At 44.3% G+C, this 24529-nt stretch overlaps 1 protein-coding gene across 3 annotated transcripts in view; it reads left to right on the top strand.

Annotated features, from left to right (window-relative positions):
* Positions 1-4788: 4788 nt before the first annotated feature.
* zeb2a (zinc finger E-box binding homeobox 2a) overlaps positions 4789-24529 on the top strand; it is a 130751-nt gene continuing 111010 nt past the window's right edge. Inside the window, exons 1-2 of one of the 3 annotated variants that reach the window (XM_034186811.1) lie at positions 4789-4925; positions 5926-6057. In XM_034186811.1, the coding sequence (XP_034042702.1) occupies positions 5985-6057 (73 nt within the window). In that variant the 5' untranslated portion in view covers positions 4789-4925; positions 5926-5984. Of the gene's footprint in view, positions 4926-5646; positions 6058-24529 lie in introns of those variants that run through there. The other 2 variants (XM_034186812.1, XM_034186810.1) reach the window with 2 other exon arrangements.

The raw sequence follows: 24529 nt of genomic DNA on the forward strand, positions 1-24529 counted from the left end.
CTGTATTGTTTTTACTTTGTGGTATTAGCACTTTTATAGCAGCAGTGAGGCTGTGTTCTCTGTGGACTGTAGTGTTTTTACTTTGTGGTGTTAGCACTTTTACAGCAGCAGTGAGGCTGTGTTCTCTGTGGACTGTAGTGCTTTTACTTTGTGGTGTTAGCACTTTTACAGCAGCAGTGAGGCTGTGTTCTCTGTGGACTGTAGTGTTTTTACTTTGTGGTGTTAGCACTTTTACAGCAGCAGTGAGGCTGTGTTCTCTGTGGACTGTAGTGCTTTTACATTGTGGTGTTAGCACTTTTACAGCAGCAGTGAGGCTGTGTTCTCTGTGGACTGTAGTGCTTTTACATTGTGGTATTAGCACTTTTACAGCAGCAGTGAGGCTGTGTTCTCTGTGGACTGTAGTGCTTTTACATTGTGGTATTAGCACTTTTACAGCAGCAGTGAGGCTGTGTTCTCTGTGGACTGTAGTGCTTTTACATTGTGGTATTAGCACTTTTACAGCAGCAGTGAGGCTGTGTTCTGTGCGGACTGTATTGTTTTTACTTTGTGGTATTAGCACTTTTACAGCAGCAGTGAGGCTGTGTTCTCTGTGGACTGTAGTGCTTTTACATTGTGGTATTAGCACTTTTACAGCAGCAGTGAGGCTGTGTTCTGTGCGGACTGTATTGTTTTTACTTTGTGGTATTAGCACTTTTATAGCAGCAGTGAGGCTGTGTTCTCTGTGGACTGTATTGTTTTTACTTTGTGGTATTAGCACTTTTACAGCAGCAGTGAGGCTGTGTTCTGTGCGGACTGTATTGTTTTTACTTTGTGGTATTAGCACTTTTACAGCAGCAGTGAGGCTGTGTTCTCTGTGGACTGTAGTGCTTTTACATTGTGGTATTAGCACTTTTACAGCAGCAGTGAGGCTGTGTTCTCTGTGGACTGTAGTGCTTTACATTGTGGTATTAGCACTTTTACAGCAGCAGTAAGGCTGTGTTCTGTGCGGACTGTATTGTTTTTACTTTGTGGTATTAGCACTTTTATAGCAGCAGTGAGGCTGTGTTCTCTGTGGACTGTAGTGTTTTTACTTTGTGGTGTTAGCACTTTTACAGCAGCAGTGAGGCTGTGTTCTCTGTGGACTGTAGTGCTTTTACTTTGTGGTGTTAGCACTTTTACAGCAGCAGTGAGGCTGTGTTCTCTGTGGACTGTAGTGCTTTTACTTTGTGGTGTTAGCACTTTTACAGCAGCAGTGAGGCTGTGTTCTCTGTGGACTGTAGTGTTTTTACTTTGTGGTGTTAGCACTTTTACAGCAGCAGTGAGGCTGTGTTCTCTGTGGACTGTAGTGCTTTTACATTGTGGTGTTAGCACTTTTACAGCAGCAGTGAGGCTGTGTTCTCTGTGGACTGTAGTGCTTTTACATTGTGGTATTAGCACTTTTACAGCAGCAGTGAGGCTGTGTTCTCTGTGGACTGTAGTGCTTTTACATTGTGGTATTAGCACTTTTACAGCAGCAGTGAGGCTGTGTTCTCTGTGGACTGTAGTGCTTTTACATTGTGGTATTAGCACTTTTACAGCAGCAGTGAGGCTGTGTTCTGTGCGGACTGTATTGTTTTTACTTTGTGGTATTAGCACTTTTACAGCAGCAGTGAGGCTGTGTTCTCTGTGGACTGTAGTGCTTTTACATTGTGGTATTAGCACTTTTACAGCAGCAGTGAGGCTGTGTTCTGTGCGGACTGTATTGTTTTTACTTTGTGGTATTAGCACTTTTATAGCAGCAGTGAGGCTGTGTTCTCTGTGGACTGTATTGTTTTTACTTTGTGGTATTAGCACTTTTACAGCAGCAGTGAGGCTGTGTTCTCTGTGGACTGTATTGTTTTTACTTTGTGGTATTAGCACTTTTACAGCAGCAGTGAGGCTGTGTTCTGTGCGGACTGTATTGTTTTTACTTTGTGGTATTAGCACTTTTACAGCAGCAGTGAGGCTGTGTTCTCTGTGGACTGTAGTGCTTTTACATTGTGGTATTAGCACTTTTACAGCAGCAGTGAGGCTGTGTTCTCTGTGGACTGTAGTGCTTTTACATTGTGGTATTAGCACTTTTACAGCAGCAGTAAGGCTGTGTTCTGTGCGGACTGTATTGTTTTTACTTTGTGGTATTAGCACTTTTATAGCAGCAGTGAGGCTGTGTTCTCTGTGGACTGTAGTGTTTTTACTTTGTGGTGTTAGCACTTTTACAGCAGCAGTGAGGCTGTGTTCTCTGTGGACTGTAGTGCTTTTACTTTGTGGTGTTAGCACTTTTACAGCAGCAGTGAGGCTGTGTTCTCTGTGGACTGTAGTGTTTTTACTTTGTGGTGTTAGCACTTTTACAGCAGCAGTGAGGCTGTGTTCTCTGTGGACTGTAGTGCTTTTACATTGTGGTGTTAGCACTTTTACAGCAGCAGTGAGGCTGTGTTCTCTGTGGACTGTAGTGCTTTTACATTGTGGTATTAGCACTTTTACAGCAGCAGTGAGGCTGTGTTCTGTGCGGACTGTGTTGTTTTTACTTTGTGGTATTAGCACTTTTACAGCAGCAGTGAGGCTGTGTTCTGTGCAGACTGTATTGTTTTTACTTTGTGGTATTAGCACTTTTACAGCAGCAGTGAGGCTGTGTTCTGTGCAGACTGTATTGTTTTTACTTTGTGGTATTAGCACTTTTACAGCAGCAGTGAGGCTGTGTTCTCTGTGGACTGTAGTGCTTTTACATTGTGGTATTAGCACTTTTACAGCAGCAGTGAGGCTGTGTTCTGTGCTGACTGTATTGTTTTTACTTTGTGGTATTAGCACTTTTACAGCAGCAGTGAGGCTGTGTTCTGTGCAGACTGTATTGTTTTTACATTGTGGTATTAGCACTTTTACAGCAGCAGTGAGGCTGTGTTCTCTGTGGACTGTAGTGCTTTTACTTTGTGGTATTAGCACTTTTACAGCAGCAGTGAGGCTGTGTTCTGTGCGGACTGTATTGTTTTTACTTTGTGGTATTAGCACTTTTATAGCAGCAGTGAGGCTGTCTTCTCTGGAAACTGCAGTGTTTATACTTTGAGGTATTAGCTCTTTTACTGTGATAAAGGTACTTTGAGGTATTAGTTCTTTTACTGTGATAAAGGTACTTTGAGGTATTAGTTCTTTTACTGTGATAAAGGTACTTTGTGGTATTAGTACTTTTACTGTGATAAAGGTACTTTGTGGTATTAGTACTTTTACTGTGATAAAGGTTGTGCGTCGTGCTGAGGTTAGTCAGCAGAAAACAAGACGACCTGTGATGAACTCCTGCTGTTTCTCAACACGCTGACGCTCTGCGGATCCGTCTGTCGTTGAGTCGCCTCGAGTCCACTTGTTTCAGATTGTCGTCGTCAGTTGTCACAAGTCGAGCCGTTGAGCAAGCGGTGCTGTGTGGTCAGAGGTCGCGGACATGACCGACCTTCTGCAGGTTGGTGGTGACTCCGTCTCTCACTTCCCCTTTTCAGGTGGTGACAAATCTTCACCTGAAATAAAGTCATTGTGCTGCTTAGCTCCGCCCCTGAGGGTGTGTTCGCCGCCGCCTTCTTTTTTCAGCGCCTTATCAGCTAAGATGAAGTAGTGCAGCACTGGAAGAGTGCATACGTTTGTCGGTGTTGCAGAATGAACAGTCCACCTCTAAAAATCAGTCCGGCTTTTGCATCTGTGCATGCATCATTTTGGAGCTCAGTGGCTCGTCTCAGACAGAACCTCTTCACCCAAAGTGATCAAATAGATTAATGGGATTATTAACCATCACATGACAAAGTAAAACCTCTTAAATCATTCAAAAGTCAGTTTTTAGCAGAAATGAGGCTGTTTTAAGCTGAACCTCTGAGACACTTTGAAATGGCCGATGCACAGTGAACGCATCAGCTAGCAGCTCGTTTAGCTGTGGCGCTCTGATCACTTCCGCCACCTTTTATGGTGAAATAATGCTGAATTTATGTGAAAATGTTTGTTGTATTAAAGCTTCAGATATCTGTGGCTGAGACAGATGATGACTGGAGGCAGTTTGAAGCAGAAACGAGGTGATAATTAGTGAACCGCGGCTAATGACCCATGCACAGATGCACAAAGTGGACTGATTTTTAGGGAGGAGCGATTGTGAGATTTTGCTTTGTTCATCTGACCCATGTTTTAAATTTTTTATTAGCATTATTTGTTTTATTCATATACTGAAGAAATTAAATATTAGACAACTGTGAAAGGGCAGCTGGCATTATGTCCCCCTTTAATCTGTCAATCAAAGGACAGCGTGACATGTAAAAGCATCTGCGCATGCGCTCCAAGCCCTTTTAGTGGGTGAGGGAGGGGGAGAGAGAGAGAGACAGAGAGAGACGGCGAGAGAGAGAGAGCGGGGGAGCGCTCGTGCTGCTGCAGGCCTCACCTGCTCAGGTATCTTCCTGCACGTGTCGACCACGTGCCTCAGCGGCGCTTTGTAGTGCACCAGCAGGGCGCGCGCTGCGTCACATGAGGATCGACTGTTTTAACCCCGCCAAAAATGAACGCATAAATCGAATAGAAATAGAAAAAAAAGCAAAAAACAGCGCGAGGCAGAGTCGAGTGAGGCTGACGGCGAGGAAGAACTCAATTATGTTTCCTCGTGAAGATAGATGGCGCGTGTATGTTGCAGAAGAGAGAGAGGGAGGGGGGGAGGAGAAATGTCATGGGTCTTGAGCAGGGAGGTGTCACAGAATCTCATCTGGATCAGTCCAGACCTGTTCACCAGGAGTGACGCTCCCCGCCTGCTCCGCGCTCTCCCTCACCCACGTGGACTTTACAGTTATATTTACATTTTTATTTGTTTTTGGGGGGAGGGGGACGGGGGTTCAGAGTCGCGCGCGCGCGACACTTTTTCTTTCCTGCCGCTTCTCGTGCAGCAACTGTTCGGGGGAAGCGCGACACTCCGGCAGGTACGTGCCGCTGGTTGATGCTGAGCGCGGCCGCGCGCTCACCTGTGAGTTCTACCTGCCGACAGGTGAGCGCAGCGGCGCGCGCTCACTGCTGCTGCTCGGCCAGGTGGATGGATGGATGGATGGGTTTATTTTTGCTTTCATTTCTGTCCGAAGAGGCGCGCGGGCGGAGAAAACGATGCGACTGAAGAACAAAAAGATTTTTTTATGTCTCTCCCAAAAATAATCCTTTTTTTTTTTTCAAATGACTGCCGTTCTTTTTGCGCATTTCTCCTCTGAAATGTGCGCAGCTGATGCGGAGAAAGTTTTTTTTTTTCCTTCTCACTCACATTTCGGGACATAAATAGGTGACGTTTCTGTGATGTTTCAGTTTTTAAATGATTGGTTTATTTCTGTTTTAATCATCATCAGCTGTAACTTTGTTGTTGGCCGTGCGCGTGCTGCGGGCCTGCGCCTTATGTAACGTTTAATCAACGGGGCCGTTCTCACGTGCCGTTAATATTTTTCTACAAACATCTGAATGTTTTTGGACAAAGTATGAAACACAAAAAAAGAACCTTCAAACACACGTGAGAACTTTAAAAGAAACACGGAGAGGCAGCTGGGCGCGTGAACGATGTCACTTTCTTTTAACAATTAATTACATTTCAAAGAAAACAAAGTATTTTGTAATCGGAGGAGGAGCGCAGCAGAGTGGAGGGTGTGTGTGTGTGTGTGTGTGTGTGTGTGCGTGCGTGCGTGCGTGCGTGCGCGCGTGCGTCTTCCGCCTCCTCTGTGACGCGCGTCCGTGGAGCAGCTCCTCGCTTCACATCAGACGGACGCGGGGCTGCGGGTGCGCACGGGCGGTGCGCGCGGGTCCAAAAAACAAAAAAACAAACCAAAAGAGACAAAAAGAAGCAAAAAGAGCAACTTTTCTGAATGAAAGGAGGCTTTTGAGGGCGTAAAGTTTTTGAAGTCAGTGCGCGCGGTGACTTATGGGATTTATTGTGTGTTGTCACAGAGGAGCCGGAGCGGAGCCGCGCATGCACGAGCCCATGCGGAGCTGAGGAGGTGCGATCAATGAAGCAGGAGATCATGGCGGAGGAGCCGCGCTGTAAGAGGAGAAAACAAGCCAATCCCCGGAGGAAGAACGGTAAGAACCGTCCGCAAAGTCCCGCACAAGTGCGCAAAGTCCCGCGCCAGTGCGCCAAGTGCGGCTTTGTCGTCCGGGGCGCTGCAGGCGCAGAGAGCAGAGAAAAGTTTCTCAGTGGACTTTGGCAGAACTTCACGGGTGCTGGCGTTAGGTCTGGATGTGTTTGGGTCTTTTTGTGGACGGGCGCTGTGTGATGCAGAGGATCGGGTCCTGGACCGGGGACAGGGGACCGGGTCCTGGACCAGGTCTGATGGAAGCTGCTGAGCAGGAAAAACCGTTATGTGAGCGCAGCGCGTCGCAGCAAACCTGTGGATCCGGGACCCGGTTCTATTCGCTGTCACCCAAAACCATTTCGCCCGTTTCAGGTAGCTCCACTGTTTGATCCCCGCCTTTATTCCGTTTAAAATGACACATAAAGCACGTTTATCTTTTAATTTTAAACTTCACTATCCCCTAAAAATAACACCAACATTTACTGGGTTGTTGTACTTTATTTTTTCATCTTTGTGTAAAAATTACTTGTTAAGTTTTTATTATTGTGACATATTTCTCAATTTTAAAACAGTTTTCTGCGTGGCTTTTTATTTTTGTTTCCAGTGATCTCATTTACTTTGTAAATCACGAAGCTGCAAACTGGTTGAATTTAATCAACTGAAACTGACACTCGTCAGAGGCTCATGGAGCCTTTTCAAACCCCAATCTGCAATTTAAATGAAAAAAAAAAAAACCCGACTAAAACTAAAAGCATGAACAGGATTTTCATGTAAATATACAGAATAATTTTTTAACAGTTTTAAACTCTTCTGATTTTTCAGATGAACATTTTTAAAAAACTGACATTGAAGTGACGTTTAATTTTTGAGGAGGTTGACAGTTTTGGGATGCGTTTTTTTTTTTTTTTCTGTCTTTGGAGTCCTGCCTCGTCTCAGGGGTCCTTGGTGGTCTCGGGGGACAGTTGCGTGTTTGTGTAACAGGATCCAGTTTGATCCAGCACCTCCTCTTTCACATCCACTCAAAAATCTGACTGTACTGACCCACTCCTGGGACTCCACTGGACCAGATCGTGGACTCGGCTGGACCCTCTGAGGTCCCTGTCTTTTAAATCTGAAGTAGATTCTTCAGAACTGTTTCCGATTTCTGATTTCAGGCAGAAATGGGTTGAAATGTCGTCTCTTGAACTCGGATCTCAAATTAAAGTTTTATCTCAGAATCCTTGAAATCTATCTGCTTGAATTTAATATGTCATTATTTACAGATATGCCTTAAATTAAATTACACATTTATTTGAAATGAAACATTTTAAGAGTTTAAAAATCTTAAACTGGATTTGATGCTTCAGCATGAATATGCCGTGAAGTTTCCCCTTTTTCTTTTTTCTTTCTTTTATGATATTGTAACAATGTTGCCGTGAATCAAACCAAAGCTTTTCTGCAGAGCCAATTAAAAACAAGAGCCTGAGACACTGAATGAACTTACTTCATGACTTTAAACATGCCGACAGTGAATTTTAAGAAATTAAAACAGTTTTTAAAAAAAGAGCCTGAAGTTACAACAGGTCATAGTTTTTACAGAATGTTTTAAATCTGAAACATGATCTCCATGTTGGTGTGTCTTTAATTTAGGACACATTTTGACCTTGGATCCAGTGACGATGTTGATATTTGTGCAGTTTCTTTATTCAGAGTAAATGGCAGCAATAACTCGATTTTATGAGAGTTTTGAAGTTCGTTTGGCTATAAGAACCTGAACCCGTTTTGTTGCTCCAACTCAAAACATTTTTCTTGAACTGATTCTCGGCAGCCGTGTCGGGACGCCCGCTGCACCAGTCACAGTCCACACGCTTTACAGCTTTGTCTTTGTCTCAGCGTCGCTGCTTCGCCCTCTGCAGCGTCACTCTGACACCTTTCAGAGTCTTGTTTTAAATGAGACCTCAGAAATAACTACAGTCATTTCTCTCTTTTACAATGAAAAATCAAAAAGTTTCTGCTGGACATTTTGTCATACATGTAATTTTTTTTGGGACTCTGGCCTGATCAAATATGTCTCCATCTGTCTGTTCATCCTTTACTCTCTTTTCCTGTTAGAGGTCTTGTATTATTTAGAATTTATTCAATTTTTTTGTCTGATGTTAAATCAGATCTAAATGTGTTTTTGTTTCATCTTTAAGATTAACAATCTACTCGTGATTGTGCCAATAAAATATGTGTAGAAAAGACAAAGTTTCTTTCTAAATCTGAATTTATGGGACCTACAAACGTTTTGAAGCTTTATTATTTTTAAGTTTTTAACCAGTTTCCTGTTTGACAGAACTTTTGTAGCTTTGCAAAAAAACAAACAACAAAAAAAACAACAACAACACAAAACAACAGCAATAAAAAACCCTAAATGTCGTTTCCACTTCAGTGTTGATCAGATTTTGACCCGACTTAGTGAAAGTGTTCGCTCTGTGTGTTCTGTAATGTACAGAGGTACAGCTGCGTAAAGGGGCAGAGCCATCTTGGCCTTCGCTCAGCTGAGCGTCATTCTCTGCAGGAATTTAATTTAAAGTGAGTTTTGCAAACCTAAAGATCTTGTGCCGTGTTTTGTCAGTGTTGGCACTTCACTGAATGTTTGAACATGAGATTACCCAGAAATCTCCTGTGATGTCATTGTGACACAGCACTTGTTTTATAGATGTTTGCTGCTTTTGTCTGTTTGTTTACTTCATGAAAACTTGTTTGTTTGCTTTTGGGCTTGTATTTGTAAATTCAGATATCAGGCTTCTGATTGGTTGCCATAGACCATGTGACAAACATTCAAGTTCAGAGCCATAACTTTATTTCTGATTGTTTTAAGAGGTTAAACGTGACAAGCCACCGGGTTAGCAAGCGTTTTAAAAAGAGATGGTAAAGTTTTCAGCAAAAAAAAAGACCCCAAAGAGGTTTTAAAAAATGGGTGGCGGGCGGGGGGGTCAGGTCTGCTGGACTCCCAGAAACGACCTGCTAGAGGCCACGCCCTCTTGCACTTCAGAATAGGTAAGAGCACCATGTGGGCGTGTCTTATCCAGGTCACACTGGCTCAGAGGGCGTGTCTCACAGACTGAGCAGGAATCTCAATGAACTTGTGTTACATACGTCACAGACGGCTACAACCGGCCATTTCAGGCCTAAACGTTGTGCACAGCACATGTTCACGCTGAGTGTGTAACCTCAAATCCAAATTAGAAACAGCAGGTGTGCACATCTAGATCATACTGCGTCGATTGCAGAGTCCTGAACATGACTCTGGGCCAGAGATTCATTAATCCTTAACCCAAGTACAGAGAACACCTCAATTACAGACAAACCCAGCACACAGGCTCCGCCCCTCCTCAGGTGGGCTGAAACACCTGGTGACCATCAAATCACATATAACTGCACCCCCCCCCCAAAAAAAATCCCAAAACATTTTGCTCGCTGCGACACCATTTCTGACATGTCATAGACAAAATAAATGACTGATTATTCATAAACAGAATTGACAAATGAATCAATAATGAAAATAATATAAAATATAAATTCAGTGTTTTGGGGACAAAACCAGAAAACTACGATGATCCTGTTTTTCATATTTCATTGATCAGTTGATTAATGGATTAGTGGTCGGTGCTGATTCTGGACCGGATGTGTTCTAGATTAATCCTAGTTATAAAACGTTAAATATGTGAGTTATGATTTATAGTCTTGTGTTTGTTTAATTTCAGTCAGTCTGTCAGGCTGTATTGATTATAAATTGGGTTTAACAAAGTGGCAGAGAAAACTTCATTTTAGCGTTCAGCATGAAAGAAAATATCATCTCGTTATTCGTTGTTGTTTGTGTTGTACAAACATAAAATGTTAAGAAGTGAAGGGGCTTGGTTCAGGAGGGCGGAAGGCGCCGGGCCCTTCTGAGTGGCTCCTGATGCCGTCACTGTACTCGCTCGCTGACCTGAATGCCTTTCATATCTGCTCCTCCATGTTTTACCCCCCATCCCCACTAAACACCCCCCCGAGGGCAGAACAAAGAAAAGGAGCTCCTTTCTCCTCCTTCTTAATCACAACTCAAACCCTTTCACCGCCGCCAGGGCCACTCGCTCTCCGTAACGCTGCGTCTCTCGCTCGTGCTTCTTTTTTTTACATTTCGCCTCCCAGATGAAAGGAGCTGCAGAAAAATGGAGAGAAAGAAAGGAGGAGGAGGATATGGAGGTGGTGTTTGGTCTGAGTCCCTTATAGACCGACCCCACCCCCCAGGGGCAGGACCCTCCCTGACGGACAGATAGAATTACGGGACGGATGCCATTCCTGTCACTGTTCACAGCTGAATAACAGGACAGACGGACGATTGAGGGAGCAGGCAGGAGAGGAGAGAAAGTGACAACCAGCTGGCTGTGAGAGTTATGGAGGACGTCAGCACCGACTCGAAACCAAGCAGCTTAACGAAATATTTCCCTTCCTCAAGTCATTAGAGTCATTTTCCCGGGACAAAAAAATGAGATCAAGACAAACTTTTGGATGAAGATAAACTAAATGTTATTTTACTGTTTAGCATTCAGAGGCCTGAAAGACTCGATTTGACGTGTTTGAACAGACTTGTGAGTTGGTCTTTCCTTCTCAGAGTAAGCTATTTGAGACATGGCCTAAATTGTCATAAGTGATTTGACAAATTACTTGAAATTGTTTCACATGAGTTCACACATATCTTCTACTTGTCTCAAATGACTTGATACATCTTTTGGACTTGTAGCAAACGACTGGGCAAACATACAGATCAAAAATCAACCACCACGAGTGCTGTTGTCCAGCAGGGTGCCTTGCAGAAACTGGGTTACCACTGGGCAAAGAAGAAGAGACGGAGAACATATCTGGAGGCACTGGGAGAGGAGGGACGTTCTTAGGGTGGAAGTAAGAATTTGAACTTTGAATGTTGGCAGTTTGACTGGTAAAGGCAGAGAGTTGGCTGATATGATGGAGAGGAGAAAGGTAGACATAGTATATTCAAGAGACCAAGTGGAAGGAAGAAAGTCCAGGAGCATCTGAGGTGGGTTCAAGTTCTTGTATCATGGTGTGGCGAAATGGTGTTGGGGTCATTCTGAAGGAAGAGTATATTAAGAGGTGAAGCGATTATCTGACAGGGTGATGAGTGTGAAGTTGGAAATTGAAAGGGCGATGATGAATATCATCAGTGCATATGCCCAGAAGTAGGTTGTGAGGCAAAGGAGAAAGAAGATTTCAGGAGCGCTGATGGAGAAGTATAGAGAAGACCAGAAGGAGTTACATTGTGTGTTTGTGGATTTAGAGAAAGCTTATGACAGCGTGCCGAGAGAAGAGTAGTTGTGATGTTATATGAGGAAGTCTGGAGTGGCAGAGAAGTATTTTAGGGTAGTGCAGGACATGTACAAGAATAGTGTGACAGCCGTGAGATGCACAGTAGGAATGACAGACTCATTCAAGATGGAGGTGGGATTAAACCAAGGATCAGCTCTGAGTCCTTTCTTGTTTGCAGTGGTGATGGACAGGTTGACTGAGATCAGACAGGAGTCTATCCATAGACTATGATGTTTGCAGATGACATTGTAATCTGTAGTGAGAGTAGAGAGCAAGTTGAATCTAGTCTGGAGAGGTGGAGATATGCTCTGGAGAGGAGGGGAATGAAAGTCAGTAGAAGCAAGACTGAGTCCATGTGTGTGAATGAGAGGGAGCCCAGTGGAATAGTGCAGATACAAGGAGTAGAAGTGGTGAAAGTAGATGAGTTTAAATATACTGTCCAAAGTATTGGAGAGTGTGGTAGAGAGGTGATGAAGAGAGTGCAGGCAGGGTGGAGTGGGTGGAGAAAGGTGGCAGGAGTGATTTGTGACCGAAGAATATCAGCAAGAGTGAAGGAGGCCGATATGTGTTAGACCTTTCAAAATGACTTTATCCATCCATCCATCCATCCATTTTCTTCCACTTTATCCAGAGTCGGGTCGCGGGGGCAGCAGCTCAAGCAAAGCCGCCCAGACCTCCTGATCCACACACACCTCCCCCAGCTCCTCCGGGGGAACCCCAAGGTGTTCCCAAGCCAGCCGAGAGATGTAGTCCCTCCAGCGTGTCCTGGGTCTTCCCTGGGGCCTCCTCCCAATGGGACATGCCCAGAACACCTCTCCAGCGAGGCGTCCAGGGGGCATCCGGAAAAGATGCCCGAGCCACCTCAACTGACTCTTTTCGATGTGGAGGAGCAGCGGCTCAACTCCGAGCTCCTCCCAAGTGACCGAGCTCCTCACCCTATCTCTAAGGGAGCGCCCAGCCACCCTGCGGAGGAAACTTATCTCGGCCGCTTGTACCCGTGATCTCGTTCTTTCTGTCATGAGCCAAATCTCATGACCATAGGTGAGGATCGGAACGTAGATCGATCGGTAAATCGAGAACTTTGCCCCCCTACTCAGCTCTCTCTTCACCACGATGGTCCGATACAGCGACCGCATCACTGCAGATGCTGCACCCATCCGTCTATCGACGGATCAGTGCAGTCATTTTCCGACAGAGACGGAAAATTACTTTATGTTCCTTTGATTTGTTTCTAATAACTACACATTGACTTGGACTTTTTCAAATGCATGTTGTTGTTATTGGATTTCTTCCAAGTGAATTGACATGTGACTTGAGCGCCCCCCTTCTCTCTAAATGACTTGAAACATGACTTGAACTTGTTAAAATGACTTGATGTTCATTGACTCACTGTGGACTCGTGGTGCTTTTCGGTGTAAATTTAGGAAGTATAAATCCAGCCTCCACGTGGTGCTGTGCTGTCCTCAGTGTTGAGTGGACTGTAGCCCCTGGAGGCCCCGGGGCCCCTCGCCACTGCTACTTAAGAGGTCAAGAATCAAACATGAACATCTACAGACGGTGAGCCAGTATGTGTGTGTGTGTGTGTATGTGTGTGTGTGTGTGCGCGCGCGTGGGAGGGAGGGGGGGCTGCAAGACGCTGTGTGATATGAATTCCTAATTTCAGGTTCCCTCCCCACCCACAGCTGTTTTTTTTTTTTTTTTTTTTTTGTGAAGAAAAGCAGATTATGTGTGCAGGATTTACGCAGATTTACTTCCCCAAAAACCTCTGGGTGGACAGTGGGGAGGAGTCGGGGCCCCACGCTCAGAAGAAGGGGCCCTTTGTTCAGAGAGGTGCAGCACAGATAAAGATGACCTGGCACACATACAACACATGTATGTCCAGCCCCATCTCACGCCATGTTCATGATGACATCACAAACTTATGGTTAGGGTATAAACAGTGTCATGAAAATGTGACACATTTCGTGATGGTATCACGGAAAAATAAATAAACATGAGACTGGGCTGCATATGTGACATCACTGTCACATGACCTGCGCACCACCACAGAAATGTCAAAACTCATTTATCGTAAAATCTTTATTTTCCCATTTATTTCTTCATATTTAGAAAAGTAAAATTAATACAAAGTCCTCAAAGAGACATTGCAAAGTGAGGACATTATCTATTAGACTGTAAAGTATTTGTCACATCAGAAGAAATTTTTAACTTAATAAAAAAAAACAAAAAAACTTTAGCCATAGCCTGTGTGAATCACGTTCTTGGAGTTGTACAGCATAACGTACGATAACTCATCACTCATCTTCAACCACTTTTCCGGGTTCGGGTCGCGGAGGCAACACATCTCGTAGGGGATCCCAGACTTCCCTTTCCCGTGTCACATTGACCACCTCTGACTGGGGGATCCTGAGGCGTTCCGAGGCCACTGTGGAGATATAATCTCTCCACCTAGTCCGGGGTCTCCTCCCAGATGGACGTGCCTGGAACACCTCCTTTGGGAGGTGCCCAGAGGGCATCCTTACCAGATGCCCGAACCACCTCAGCTGGCTCCTTTCAACGCAAAGGAGCATCGACTCTACTCCGAGCTCCCCACAGATGACCTAACTTCTCACGCTGTCTCTAAGGGAGACACCAGCTACCCTCCTGAGGAAGCCCATTTTGGCTGCTTGTACTCATGATCTAGTTCTTTTGGTTATGACTCAACACTCATGTCCATAGGTGAGAGTAGGAACAAAGACTGACCAGAAGATTGAGAGCTTCACTTTTTGGGTCAGCTCCCTTTTTGTCACAACAGTACGATAGAGCAAACCCCTACTGCGCCGATTCTCCGGCCAATCTCACGCTCCATCATCCCCTCACTTGTGAACAAGACCCTGAGGTACTTGAACTCCTTCACTTGGGGCAAGGCTGTATTCCTTACCCGGAGTAAACCCGGTGATGGTTCTCCGGGAACCATCACCTTATCACGGTGGAGAGGTTTGTGTGCCACTATGAACCTGAGAGCTGTGTTGTCTGGAGCCTTTGTGCTCCTGGTAGGGTCTCCCATGGCAAATTGATCTCAGGTGAGAGGCCAAACTAAGAATGGTTCAGAAGACACCATGATAAAACTAAGTAGAGGAAACGTGACCTGGCTCGGAGGAAGCTCGGGCCCTCATCTGGAGCCAGGCCTGGATGTAGGGCCCATCAGTGAGACTGGTGGCTGGGCTTGCCACGGAGCCCAGTTGGGCACAGCCTGAAAAAGCAACGTGGACTTTCCATCTCCACCCTGTGGGTTCGCCACCCGCAGGGGGAACCGCTGGTGTCGGGTGCGCTGTCCTTTGGGTGGCAGTGAAAGTCGAGGGCCTCAATAGACCAGACCTGGGCGACAGGAGCTAACTCTGGGGTTGTGGAACGTCACCTCGCTGTGGAGAAAGGAGCCGGAGCTTGTGCAGGAGGTGGAGCGATGCCAGTTAGATCTGGTGGGCCTCGCCTCCACGCACAGCCTCGGCTCCGGAACCACTCTCCTTGATAGGGGTTGGACGTACAATAACATACACACCAAATTCACCAACAATGTACCTAAAGCAAAAGTTATCAGTGGCCATCCTAGCTAGTGTAGTGATATTGTTGTGACTGAAACAGGCTGCATAGCTTGTTAGCTTGCATGCTGCCTGAATAAAACCTTTTTTCCTTTTTTTTTTTAACCTAGCAGTTAACTATCCTATAGAAGAGTTTTTACTCGGGCAGTGAGTACGAACCACCGCCAAACCTCAAAATGTAAGACTGTGTTAGAAACAAAATTGTGAGTCACAGTTAAGGAAGCCGCTGTTTCCTGAGTTAGCAATGATGAAGACAGAGGAAGTCGCGTCCATGCAGGTAAACGGTGCTGGAGACTTTTTGTAAGAACTGAAGACTTATTAAAATTCGTAACTGAATGTCAACGTGATGCTAGCCCACAAACACAGTTTAACAAAAACAGTTATTCACGAACAAGCCAGATTAGCCAGCTTGTTTTCAAAGTTAGCTTCATACTTATTAACTGGTGTACCTGGTTAGCTAGCTAACTACCGCAGTCACTGCCCAGATAAGACGTTTACGGTGACGTATTTGTACGATCATTTCTAAGTTAAACTTCACTGTAAACTGGACCGATCAGCTTGTTCAAAGTTTTATACTCTGTGAAAGCAGAATTTTATTAAACTGGATAACAGGACCTTCCTTGCTAGCTAACAGTGTGGAGACGGTGATAGCTTGCGATCAGGCGTTGAACTGAAGTCGACATAAGTGTTTACTACGGATCACTCCAGTTGTTATGAATCTGGGCGGTTAGATTACAGCAAATAAATTTTAAATTTCATCACCAAAAATTCTCATGTGAGCGCAACATTCGTACATAAAAACCTTTCAAGATGCAAGAATTCTGTTTGGAAAGAAAAAAACACAATTCAGAGGAAAGGTAACATTATAAAATGTGTGAATTTCCTTCATTTGTACATGAGTGTTGATACTTGTTACTATGTGACAGAAAACTGCACTTTGATTTAAATGAAGTTTTAATGAAAGAAAAAGAACACAGTGTTAAGTCTGAGGCCACACCTGGTTTCTGGAGGTGACACTGATTCAAACATGTCTCCAGCTGTTCCCTGTGCAGGGGTTCAGGGAACGTGAGGGGAATCCCTGATGATGTCATGTGGAAAACAAAACAACAAAAATAAATCCGGCTGCTGTTGGTGATGAATCTTGTGACTCTTGAGGACTGAAACCGTGTCATTATGCTCATATCTCTGCTTTTGCTGATATTTTTCACTTCTGTTTGGGGAAAAAAAGAGGTAATTCTTGGAGAGAATGTTAAAATTGTGTGGGGTGTCAGTCATGTGTCCTCATGATGGTCTGAAGGTTCACTCAGCTGTCATTATGTTTTATGGGGGTCACAAGTTGCACAACTGCTCAGAAAATGCCTTTGTAGTAATAGGCTTCAAATAATGATGGACATGGTCTTTATAACAAAAGTATTATTATTGTTTATTGCTCTTGTTGTTGTTGTTGTCGTCAGTCGTTTTCTATTAGTTTATTTGAAAGTAAAGAAACATGAGTTCAGGCATTCAGCCTATCTGAGAGACTTTAAGTGACATGTTAAGATGAATTTGTTTTGCATGTATGATTTCCACCCCGATGCCCCGCCCCCTTTAAGCTCCTCCACACAAAGCTGTAACCCCGCCCCACCTGCCTGTTAGCTTGATTGGTTGATTCGTCCTCTGCTAACATCTGTGGCTGACCACTGGATCGCTCATTGGCCAGTATTTTTGAAGCCATTCGGCTGCCATATTACCATAGAGATAGATACCATATTATGCTCCTGAACGGTCTTTTCAACTGATCTTTAATCACATGCACCCAGTGATAATCTTTATGATTTTGCCAAAAAATTCCTTCATGTGCAGCTAGAAACTGCACAAATCACCAGTTCAAAGGCTTCGGACAAACGTTTCACCTGTGAGTATGATTGAAATGGAAAGTAATGAACACTAATTTGAAGAGTTCTTTCCCTTATTCCAGCATAGAGGCAAAGATAATAATAATAATAATAATAATAATAATAATACGAGCGAAGTGGTGCGAAGCTCGCTCATGGTACACTGGCTACGTTTACATGCCGTTAATATTAGGGATAAGGTCAATGTTCCGGTTTCTGAATCATTAGGAATAACCCGTTTACATGCTTAAGCAGACAGAGTTACTCCTGTACACATGGTCATTGGTATCATTTGAAATATCATTTGAAATATCCCCATCTAAACAGCGACGCCCGTCTTCCACCGGTGTTTGATTTGGTCTGGCGTTTGTGCAAATCCTGCTTCATGTAACTTTTCGGCCACCTTCTTGTAAATGTCGCTATCTCGGCACTTTCTACCGTCAATAAAGACATTATATTCATGTCTTTCACGATACTAATGAAGTACAGTGGTCCCTCGTTTATCGCGGGGGTTACGTTCTAAAAATAACCCGCAATAGGCGAAATCCGCAAAGTCGTCAGCATTAGTTTTTACAATTATTATAGATGTTTTAAGGCTGTAAAACCCCTCACTACACACTTTATACACTTTTGTCAAACAGGCATTAACATTTTCTCACTTTTCTCTCCTGTGTAAACACTCTCTTTTTTCTTCTGGGCGAGAAGATTATAAACAGACACACGCAGAACACAATGCGCGTGCTTTCCCTTCGCTCACTGCCTCTGGGGGTATGGATGCGGGACCCGTAAAGAATCCAAGTTATGGCCACGGAGCTCTGCGGCTACGGTTACTGAGACCCTGCGGGGCTGTGGATTTTTCCGCAAATGCCGGAGCGTTCCGCATCAAAACAGCAAGTGTAGTCTCTGGACCTGTTGCCAGATTTGGCGTAGCTCTGCACAGCAGAGAGAGGGGCGGTGTGAGTGGCCCGCTGTGGTGTTTACCGAGCCCGCAGACACAGTAAGCGCATCAGAGGCAGTGAAAGCAATCGCGGTGATGCCGACCGGTGCCGCGACCAGCCCGCCTGATAAGGACGCAGAACACAATGTACTGTTTATCTCTGCTTCTGTGGTGTCCGGTGGGTTACGCTCACTGCGTACAAGATTCCTTGCACATAGGACATGCGCAGAACACAAAATAATGTTCCTTTCTATGGGGATATCCCAGTGCCCGTTTATATGACCTGATATTTGGGTTAGAAAAGGAGTAACCCAGGGGTCTTATTCAGGTTTTTAAAAAGTCCACAGTGAAACAGAAAATGTCAAATGTCAAACACTTCCTGGATTGACTGATGAGATCTCATGGAGTCTCACGGGAACTCAGTGGCAAGTTCACACTGAAACAGGAAGTGCCAAATTGTGAGCCCATAGTTAAACAGGAAATGTCAAATGTTGAACACTTCGTGGCATGGGTGGAGCTAGAGTGGAGGCCGGGGTTCCACTGGACACCGCTGAAATTTGATTGGACACAGATGATTGACATGTCACAGCACCGCACGTCTGGTTGAAAGAGCTGCATTTTGAAATCAGTGAGTCACATTGACTGCTAGATTCCTCCTGTCCAGTAGTTGGTGCTGTGTACCACAAAAAGCTCTAATCCACCTTAGTAGAAGAAGAAAAATGTTTGCTTCAGATTTGAACTGAACACGTCATTTGAACCGTGGACTAATAATGACACCAAACTTACATTGGTGAGTAAACAACCGTATTTTATGCCAGAAATGAGGTCCAAGTTGTTAGAATGCAGCATTTCCTCTGTAATTCAAGGTGTCTTATATATACGAGGTCTGTTAGAAAAGTATCGGACCTTTTTATTTTTTGCAAAAACTATATGGATTTGAATCGTGTGGTTGCATCAGCCAAGCTTGAACCTTCGTGCGCATGCGTGAGTTTTTTTTCACGCCTGTCGGTTGCGTCATTCGCCTGTGGGCAGGCTTTGAGTGAGCACTGGTCCACCCCTCTCGTCGGATTTTCATTGTCAGGAAAATGTCTGAATGGCTGGAGCAGCGCTGCATCAAATTTTTCAAGAAACTTTGTGAGACAGCCAGGTGGAAACCATTCGGAAAATTCATATGGCTTTCGCTGAAAATCCTATGGGCATCACACAGATTAAGGAGCATTACAACCGGATTAAAGACGGCCCACAGCAGCTGAGGGTGCGCCGCGCTTCGAGCGGCCATCGACAGGCTGAAATGACCAGATCATTTCCAAAGTGAAGGCTGTGTTGATCCGGGACGTCGTGTGACTACCAGAGAAATGGCAGAAAAGGTGGACATCAGCCATTTTTCATCAGATTCTACTGTTACAGATTTTGTAATGAAAGACGTGTGGAGGCATTCGCGCGTCGGGACGAAGCTGCAGTGGCGGAGAACAAAAGCAAGTCCGTGTTGGAAGTCTCACGGGACATGTTGTGACATGCCCAGCTCTCCACATTTTCTCGGATACTCACTCGACTAAAAAGCCACCGAAAGCTGTCTGAATCTTCTGAATGGTGGAAAACCTAACGTCCAAGACATATTCAGTGACTTGGAAATGTTCATGTTTCCATACCCTGACTTGTCTAAAGAAAACTGGCAATAAAACTGATTATTGCCAGCTGAAAGCCAAAAAAGAAAAATGCTTAAAAAGGTGGGTGTCTGGGGGGCAGAGCTCCCCAGAAGCTAAGAGGTTTTAGCCATGCTAATGCTCCCCTGAAGCATTTGCTCAAAAAACAGTCTGAAGGACCTAAATGACATGGTGAGATGCTGAAGAGCTTTACTCATTCATGTCTGCGACATATACATATATTAATAATAATAACATTAAGTGGCTTGTGTGTAGCCACATGTTGTGTTTTGCGTTGGATGAACTATTTTAAGACATTTATTAGTTCTACATAGTTTCAGAGCTTTAGGTGTTGTTGCTACGAGCTTCATTACACAATATTAGGCTGAAGCTCACAGAGCTGTGTGGAATAAATATTAACATTGCAGGGAAAACCACCGCTCCTGTAGCCAGTAAAGTGGTGTTTTATTCTTTCAGTGCAACTATTAAAAAAAATCCACTATTGCTACATTATCCATCTACTTTTGTATGATGATACACACACATATACGAGGGCTGTCAATAAAGTAACGGTCCTTTTTATTTTTTTCAAAAACTATATGGATTTCATTCATATGTTTTTACGTCAGACATGCCTGAACCCTCGTGCGCATGCGTGAGTTTTTCCACGCCTGTCGGTGACGTCATTCGCCTGTGAGCACTCCTTGTGGGAGGAGTCGTCCAGCCCCTCGTCGGAATTCCTTTGTCTGAGAAGTTGCTGAGAGACTGGCGCTTTGTTTGATCAAACTTTTTTCTAAACCTGTGAGACACATCGAAGTGGACACGGTTTGAAAAATTAAGCTGGTTTTCGGTGAAAATTTTAACGGCTGATGCGAGATTTTGAGGTGATACCGTGTCCACTTCGATGTGTCTCACAGGTTTAGAAAAAATTTTGATCAAACAAAGCGCCAGTCTCTGAGCAACTTCTCAGACAAAGGAATTCCGACGAGGGGCTGGACGACTCCTCCCACAAGGAGTGCTCACAGGCGAATGACGTCATCGACAGGCGTGGAAAAACTCACGCATGCGCACGAGGGTTCAAGCATGTCTGACGTAAAAACATATGAATGAAATCCATATAGTTTTTGAAAAAAATAAAAGGACCTATACTTTATTGACAGACCTCATATACTGTATATTCTATATATATAGAATTGACTATTTGTCTCAGTGAGACATGAGTAACTGAGAATAGAAGGGGAGAGTCAAAGTACTAAAAGAAAGAAAGAAAATAAATCAAATATCTAATCATGGCAGACATAGATTAGGAGGGATGAAGGTCACATTATCTGGAGAACAAAAAGAAGGAAATGAGAGAATCCGCTCGGTTATAACGCCAAGTTGTTGACGTTCTAATAAGCCGTCTGTGTGCGGTCCACAGAACGTGTGAGTGGTAAGACGGCCGCCCGTTTGCATCAACGGTTTGTACGGAGTGTGTCAGCCAATGAGCTGTCAGTGTTACATACAGATCAGTTGGAGTCACACACATTTTTCATCTCACCTTTAAACACGGCACCCCCTGCTTTTTGAAGGTATAGTTTTTTTGCCTCAGCTCCTTGTTGGTGACAAACAGGTTCACATAATTTGAGCGTGGCACTCTGAAGTCTGAGTGGACTGTTTGTTTGAGTCAGTTTAGGCTTATACTGAGAGATTTATTTAAATTCTAAAAAGTTTCATGGGTTTCTCCACTGATATGGAAAACCTGGAATACAGGACACCGAGATGGTCCTGGATTTGATGTGTGTTTGGGGCAGTGGTGGGCACAGCTAACCAAAAAGTTAGCTTCGATAACCGTTAATCCGCTAACTGAAAAGTTAACTTTTATGAAACTAAACTGATAAACCCATCAAAATTTCAGGAGAAGTTACAGCTAAAAGCTAAACCGATAACTTTTAGTATTGACTCCAGTACACTGGCAGCTACTGACACAACAACGAGCCAGCGCTTCTGTCTCAGATCAGCCTTTTCTCAGGAAAGGAGATCTGGTGACCAGAGGAAAAAGCAAGGGGAGAGAAAGCGAAAAAAAAGTTCATTGATTTTCACAGCCATAAAGTCTTGCATATGTATCACAGGAGTCATGCACAGCAAACTGCACCCACCACTGGTTTGGAGTCAAAGGTTGTTACCTCTCTTTATGTCTGTTTGATTTCATAGGAGATATCTCAAATAGTTGCATGCAGATTTGACTGAAATTCCGGATTTGGACTGACATATGTTCTGGATTTTGACTGACAGACGTTTCTTTGTTCAGGAGAGTTGCTGCGGGGTTTTTTTTTTTTTTTTGGCATTCTCATTTTATGTTTATGTTTGACATTGCAAAATGTTGTGAGATACGTGAAGATGAAAGGAAAGCTTTCTGCTCTTGCCTTATGATGTCATAAAGGAAAACTTGACTTTGTTTGGACTTAATAAAGCTGCAGGATCTTGACACACTTGTTCGTTGGTGTTAACACAGATGTGATCCGTGGTCCGCAGCGGGATATTCGGCATGATCGGAATTATTCATGCGCCCTCTGGTGGTGGGCAGATGTTGGTGCAGGTGTGCGCTCTGTGAGTGTTGTTCAAACTGTTTCTGTGAGGATTCACGTGAAACAAATAATAAGAGAAAGTGTTTGCTTTTGCTGAGTGCATGAACATCTTACCTTTTTATTTTTCATTTGGAAACATTTTGATATTTTTCAGCGAGTTGTTTTAAATATTATCTCAGTAGAGTTACCTCGCTGCAGGGGCAGGTTTAGAGTGACTGTTAGCTTTTGGCTCTAACAACAGGTCAAGGTTTTGTGGGCGGGATTATTCAGACACTCTTCCAAACTCTCAGACTGCGTGCGGCGGTGTTTCAGGGTTTGGAGCTCTATCGAGTGCCGTTCTCTCTGACGCGCGGCACAAAGCTCGTCACTGTGCCACCCGGCAACAATACCTCCTCAGACGTGAGAAGCATCTTTGACAGCCTCTCCTACGCCTCCCATCATGCATCTGTGCGGTGGAATGGCGTCGGTGTTGTTGACACGAGTCGTTCGGTCTGATTCTGCTCGAGTGTTTTACTTTTTCAAGGTGACTGACATGCGTGCATTGTCATTTTTTCCCTCCCCCGTCCTCCCCCTCCATGTTGCCATGTGCACATTTTCTTCATGAGTGAGTACAGAGCCGCCCGGTGACATTTTGCGGCGCCATGCCGCCGTTAGCCTAAACAGGCCGGATTCACCAAGGTCAGTGATGAGGTAGCTGACTGCAGGCAGCAGAAACAACAGCAGCACTGATAACCAACGGGAAGAAGGTTCAGTGCTGATATCAGGGACACGGGCGGGGGGGCTGACAGAATCCTCTCACATCAGCCCGTTCTCAGAACCAGCCCGTGTCTGAGATCCGGATGTGAACCGCAGAAAGAGTGACGGCACAAAAACTCCCAAAAAGTCACATCCAGCCACAGAAAAGACCGAACGAGCCGAAAACATTTCAGCTGTAAGAACCACCGCACATCTGGTCCTCTGGTGACGGATGTGGCGGTGCTCAGCCGCGACGGACACGATTAGAAATTAAACTTTCCACTCTTCCTTTGATGTCCCACATTTGAATTAATGATACAATTTTTGTTCAGAATAATAAAAATGTTTTAAAGGGAAAAATGTTTAATTTCAAGCTGAAGTGGACCAAAAAAATGTCCCACAAAACGTCCACTGAGACCCACTGAGAAATCCACAGAGCAGAACTCACGCCGGTTTGACCCAAATATAAAAAGTAAATGCACACAAATATACGACAGCTCAGTCGACAGCTTTAAAAAATAATGCCAAAGCTGATAGATGGCAAATACTTTAAAATAAACATCAGTATTTTAACCTTTAAAAATACATTAATCTAATCTGTAATCTGGTTGTACTATTGTTGCACCAGTTACTTTGTTGTGTCATTGAATCCAACAGGAGAATTATTTTGTCACATTTAATGAAGTTTTAAAATCACATTTGTTTTTTCTTTAACTGCCTTGAAATTTTTGTTCATATATTGTAAAATTATATTAAATATATAAATGTTAAAAAGCCACAGAAAATTAAAAAGGAAAATGATGAAAAAAGTTAAATATGAAGCATTTAAAAATTCAATAAAAATAGCTAAACTATTGGGTAAATTGTTGTTTTCAGAGTTTAAAGTTCCTGCAGTTGGTTTATGATAAAAATGTTTACATGATTTTATTGTGACACTTTTTCATTCTCTTGGTGTTTGATGGTTAAAAAGCAGATGGGCGTCACGCCCACAGAAAGCCAGTATTTTTGACTGAATCTATTTACATCTGTTGCTCACGTGGAGGTTTGATCGGCATTCTCCTCAGGCAAGGACACACACACACACACACACACACACACGGAACAATCAATAACGGATGGCTGGATTAAGGTGTCATGACATCTGCATGTCCAGCCCTCCGGCATGCGCCTGAATGCCTCGTTGTCCCACATGGCTCCGCCCACCTCTGTTTCCTCTGTGGGACCTGAGGTCTCCTGGGTTCACCGTTCCAGAACCTTTTTGTTTTAATGAGTTAGTTTGAAAAGCACAAGAATGGTTTGTTGGATCCTGAACCACTTCAGATTGTCAAAACAGTGTGACCTAAATCCAGAATGACAATCAAACTGATTTATTCACTTTGGTGATTTTGTTCAGGAACTTTCCGTGTTCTCAGATGTTTTCTTTCTAGTTCCTGGTGTGGCTCTCGGTCAGGCCAGATCAGCAGGGATCCCAGGCCGGGATGAAAGGACACTACTTCCTGGTCACAGATCTAGTAATTAAGGTAATGAGTGCATCAGGCGCTCGGGGAAGAGAAGCGGCACCGCTGGGGCCCGTGTGGGCCGGCTCCCAGCACCTCGGGCCAGGCTGGCTGCTCATCAGAAGGGGAAGACCTGAGAGCTGACCTCTGAGTCCGTCGCGGCACTCTGAGGTATATGAACTGACGTCCCTGTCAAAGCTGCGCTGCCAAAGACCGTGTGAAGGAAATGGAAGCGGTTACCTCGTCGCTGAGAGTCAACTGTGGCGAGAAGCAGATCACAGGTCTACAGAACTGACTACCAGGGACGGGACCGCCCCGTAA

The sequence above is a fragment of the Thalassophryne amazonica genome, chromosome 14 (assembly GCF_902500255.1).
Source record: "Thalassophryne amazonica chromosome 14, fThaAma1.1, whole genome shotgun sequence".
NCBI classification, from domain to species: Eukaryota; Metazoa; Chordata; class Actinopteri; order Batrachoidiformes; family Batrachoididae; genus Thalassophryne; species Thalassophryne amazonica.